At 60.7% G+C, this 4821-nt stretch overlaps 1 protein-coding gene across 3 annotated transcripts in view; it reads right to left on the bottom strand.

Annotated features, from left to right (window-relative positions):
• SPIRE2 (spire type actin nucleation factor 2) overlaps positions 1-4821 on the bottom strand; it is a 40783-nt gene that overhangs the window by 12422 nt on the left and 23540 nt on the right. For all 3 annotated transcript variants that reach the window (XM_032284773.1, XM_032284774.1, XM_032284775.1), the window contains exons 3-5: positions 2954-3310; positions 839-919; positions 587-751 (exon numbers count right to left, since the gene is read on the bottom strand). In XM_032284773.1, coding sequence (XP_032140664.1) covers positions 587-751; positions 839-919; positions 2954-3310 — 603 coding nt within the window. The remainder of the gene's footprint in view (positions 1-586; positions 752-838; positions 920-2953; positions 3311-4821) is intronic.

The raw sequence follows: 4821 nt of genomic DNA, 5'->3' as shown, positions 1-4821 counted from the left end.
CACACCAGGCCGCCCCTCTACACCCAGCTCACCATGACCCTACACACCAGGCTGCCCCTCCACACCCAGCCCCGATTCACCATGACCCTACACACCAGGCTGCCCCTCTACACCCAGCCTGCTCACCATGACCTTACACACCAGGCCGCCCCTCCACACCCATCCCAAATTCACCATGACCCTACACACCAGGCCACCCCTCCACACCCAGCTCACCATGACCCTACACACCAGGCTGCCCCTCCACACCCACCCCCAATTCACCATGACCCTACACACCAGGCCGCCCCTCCACACCCACCCCCAATTCACCATGACCCTACACACCAGGCCGCCCCTCTACACCCACCCCCAATTCACCATGACCCTACACACCAGGCCGCCCCTCCACACCCACCCCCAATTCACCATGACCCTACACACCAGGCCGCCCCTCTACACCCAGCTCACCATGACCTTACACACCAGGCCGCCCCTCTACACCCACCCCCAATTCACCATGACCCTACACACCAGGCCGCCCTTCTACACCCAGCTCACCATGACCCTACACACCAGGCCGCCCCTCTACACCCACCCCGCTCACCATGACCTTGCGCAGTTTGTAATTCCGGGCCCGGATGTCCTGCATCAGCATCTCGAAAGGTGTGAGCTGGAACTCGGTGGGGAGGGGGTTGAACTCCTGCTCCTGCACCTTCTTCAGCTTTACTCCGTGGCGGAGCTCCCGCATGAGCTGGACCCACAGTCGGGCCTGGGCCCCGGGACAGGAGAACACTCTCAGCCCAGGCCCCCCAGGCAGAGACCCTCAGCGGCCCCAGCAGGTGGGAGCGAGTCTTACCCACTCTGTGTGGCCCAGGCTGTCAAGCGCGGCCTGCGGCGTCTCCACCTGTGGCTCGTCCTCCCGGAGCTTCTGCAGCATCTGTGACCACACACTCTCATCAGTCCAGGGAAGGTGCCAGAATGGCGGACGCAGGACGGGCCCTGTCCGTCGGGGACACGGCCACACAATGGGGGCTCTGACTCAACCAGCCGGAGAAGAGAGGGGTGGGCATTTGGTCCAGGCCTCAGGACTTGCAAAGATATCTGGGGAAACTGAGTCAGCCTCGGAACCACATAGGGCACCTGATGTCCCGTCAGGCTTCCTGACGGCTTCTCCTGAGCAGTGACAGGCTAGAGCCTAACACCACGTGGCACCGTGCATGGCCTGAATAAATGGCTGCATGGTGGGTGATGAGCTGTTGCCCAGGAAGTCCAGGGAAACAGCCATGGTGTGCACTTTGTGAGCTGGGGAAGGTGCCAGCACTGTGGTGGGGGCCTGTCTGGGAATTGCTCTTTGCTGAGAACTTGGGAAGAAGGTCCCGCACCTGCTGCCTCTGCTCTCACTAAGTCCCAACCCCTGAGAGGCCGAAGTGGGAGGATCACTCGAACCCAAGAGTTTGGGACCAGCCTGAGCAACACAGAGTTAAGAAAAGAAGAAAAAAAGAGCTGGGGGAACTAGGGGGTGGGATGACCACCTGCTAAGGCTCAGGGGGTCAGGGAAGCTGGCCAGGAACCCTTCTTGGTTAGAGGACAGGAGAGACACAGCCCCTTAAAGGGTCAGGGAGAAATGGGGGACAAGCAGCAGTTAACTTCAAAAACACTTTCTGCCACTAAGGCAAGAGAGAATCCCGCCTCTCCAAGGCCTGGCCTTCCCTGTGAGATGTTGACAAGGCAGAGCCCAGGTGTGCAGAGACCCCAGGACACAGAAACACATTGGCTCCCTCAGGGCAGCAGCTGCTCCTGGGGAGAGGCTGAGAGAGTCAGGGAGGGATGGCTGCTCCTAACTCTGGGTTCTCGGAGAGGCAGGAGGCCCTGTGGACAGCTCCAGCTTGGGAGCCACATGGGGCCAAGCACTGCCTGACTCTTGCTTTGTGGCTTCGGGAAGTGTCCCAGCCTCAGAGCTGGCACACGCTCATCTGTCAAATGGCTTCTCCGCCTGGAAGAGGCAGGAGGACAGGGCAGGGTTGTCACAGGCCCAGCAAGTGGGTTTTGTCACTGAACCGCACGTCCCTACATCCCCACCTAAAGCTCTAAGCAGGCTGCTGAGGCTTTCTGTGGTTCCAGGGTATGGAGAGACCACCTTTGGCATCTTATTTCAGAAGGAACCCAGCCCCGGAGAGGCTGGAGGGGAAGCAGGAGGAAGAGTGCCTTCTTGTACATGTAAAAGTCGGGGAGGAGAGAATAATGTGTGTGGGAAGAGGAACAACTTAGAGGAACAGGAGAGAGCAGTTGGGAAGGGGCTGAGACCACCACTTAACTTCTCTGATAAGAAGAAAGCGTGAGGCTGTGCGGGGTGGCTCACACCTGTAATCCCAGCACTGTGAGAGGCCAAGGCCAAGGCAGACAGATCACCTAAGGTCAGGAGTTTGAGACCAGCTGGGCTAACGTGGTGAAAGTCCCTCCAAGGCCAGGCGTGGTGGTGTGCGCCTGTAATCACAGCGTCCACCTTGGGAGGCTGCGGTGGGAGAACTGCTTAAACCTGGGAGGTGGAGGTTGCAGTGAGATGAGATCCAGCTGCTGCCCTCCAGCCTGGGCAACAGAGTGAGACCCTCTCTCCAAAAAACAAACAAACAAACAAACAAAAACAGTGGCTCAAGCCTGTAATCCCAGCACTTTGGGAGGCCCAGGCAGGCAGATCATGAGGTCAAGAGACCCAGACCATCCTGGCCAATATGGCAAAACCCCGTCTCTACTAAAATGCAAAAATTAGCTGGGCGTGGTGGTGCGCGCCTGTGGTCCCCGATACTCGGGAGGCTGAGGCAGGAGAACTGCTTGAACCCGGGAGACAGAGGCGGCAGTGAGCTGAGATGGCAAAGACGAGACAAGGAAAGGAAAGCGCACAGAACGCAAGCGGCCGCCACCCTGCGGACCTGGCTCCGCCCGCGGAGGGCACCTGCCGGGTCCCGCCGCTCACCTGCTTGGCCTCGCGGACCCGGGCCAGGAAGGCGCGCAGCTCCAGCGTCTCCACGAAGAGCGCGCGGCACACGGCCTGGTAGTGCGCCTGCGCGCCGCGGGGGTCGCTCAGCCGCGCCGCGCACAGCCGCATGGCCTGGGCGAAGGTGCGCACGCTGCGGGGGCCGCCCTCGGCCTCCTCCTCCTCCTCGGGGCCCCCGTAGCCCTCGTCGGCGGCGCCGCAGCCACTGTCGTCGCTGTCGTTGTTGGCCATGAGGTCGATGAGCCGCTCCAGCTGCGGGCTGAGTTCGCGCTCCTCGCTCTCGTCCAGGCCCCAGTCCAGCGCGCGGTAGATGGCGAAGCCCAGCGACTGCACGGTCTGCGGGGCAGGCAGGGGTGCGGTCACCGGGCGGCCCAGGGGGCTGGGGGGCTGGGCGGGGGGAGAAGGCGGCCGGCAGGGCAGGGCGGGGCGGGGCGCCCCGCACCGGGCCGGGGGCAGCAGCGCCCGTGCAGGGGAGACCGAGGCACAGGCAAGACAGACCTGTTGAAAAGGCTGTTCGCAGAGGGCGCTGCCACTGTGCAAAACGGGCCCATCTGCGGGGCCCGTGCTCACACCTGTCTTCCCAGCGCTTGGGGAGGCCGAGGCGGGCAGATCACCTGAGGACGGGAGATCGAGACCAGCCTGGCCAACGCGGTGAAACCCCGAACCTACTAAAAATACAAAATTATTCAGGCGTGGTGGCGGGTGCCTGTAATTCCAGCTACTCAAGAGGCGAAGGCAGGAGAATCGCTTGGACCCAGGAGGAGCAGGTTGCAATGAGCTGAGATGGCGCTACTGAACTCCAGCCTGGGCAACAGAGCAAGACTGCTTCACAAAATAACAGTAATAGAAGTCTTTTTAAAAGCGCATTAAAAATCAGTGCAGCCTCACAGCAGAGCTGTCTTAACTCAGCATTTCTCGATTTTACTTTGCAGGGAACCCTCAATCGACCACAAGGGGCCCCAGTAGTCTGTGGAGTGACCTGGGAGGTGCTGACACGCCCAGCCTGGTCACCAACATCCGCGCGGACTTCCGGACCCACAGGCCCAGGTGGCCCCCAGGTGGTCTGGTCTTCTGGGGCAGGGAGGCAGGGGTGGCACAGCCAGACACAGGAGGCCGGTGATAATTACAAGGGTACTCAAACGCTGCACAGCGCTCTGTTCCATGTCTTAAAGGGTCCTCATAGTTTAAGACAAGGAAAGAAAGATCCACACACACAAATACACCCACAGCACTCCTTACGGCAGACACTGTGCTGGGCCCTGCATGCCACACACCCTCCTCACCTCGAGCCGCACTGATGTGGGTACAGAGATGGAGACATAGAGAAGTCAGGCCCCTTGACCACAGTCTCAACGGGCCCAGATGGACCAGGGCAGGGGGCTGCTCATGATCCCTCTCTAAGCTCGGTGCCACGCTTCCAGGGTGGGAGGCCACAGTGTGGCAGACGGAGCCACGCCTCCCCCAGGCACTGTCCACTTCCTCAGACCACCTTGCCTCCCCAGCCCTGCAGGGGGGCCCTTTGGCCTCTAATTTCCTGTGTACTCTCTACCCCCACTCCCTGCTGAAAACCCAGGAAACCTGAGCCTGAGCCGGGCAGAACAAGAACAGGTGAAAGTCAGGCCAGGGACAAGGCCTGAGAACACAGCCTCCCCTGTCCTGCAGAAACTCCACAGAAGGCTCCGGAACCTCCCTCCTTCATCCTGCAGAAACACTACAGAAGGCTCCGGAACCTGCTTCCTCCCTCCTACAGAAACCCCACAGAAGGCTCTGGAACCTCCCTCCTCCATCGTGCAGAAACTCCACAGAAGGCTCTAGAACCTGCCTCCTCTCTCCTAAAGAAACTCCAC

Source organism: Sapajus apella, unplaced genomic scaffold (assembly GCF_009761245.1).
Source record: "Sapajus apella isolate SASKATOON/1434 unplaced genomic scaffold, GSC_monkey_1.0 scaffold15, whole genome shotgun sequence".
Taxonomy (NCBI): domain Eukaryota; kingdom Metazoa; phylum Chordata; class Mammalia; order Primates; family Cebidae; genus Sapajus; species Sapajus apella.
The sequence above is the reverse complement of the archived record's forward strand: the minus strand, read 5'-3'. Positions and strand labels throughout refer to the sequence as shown.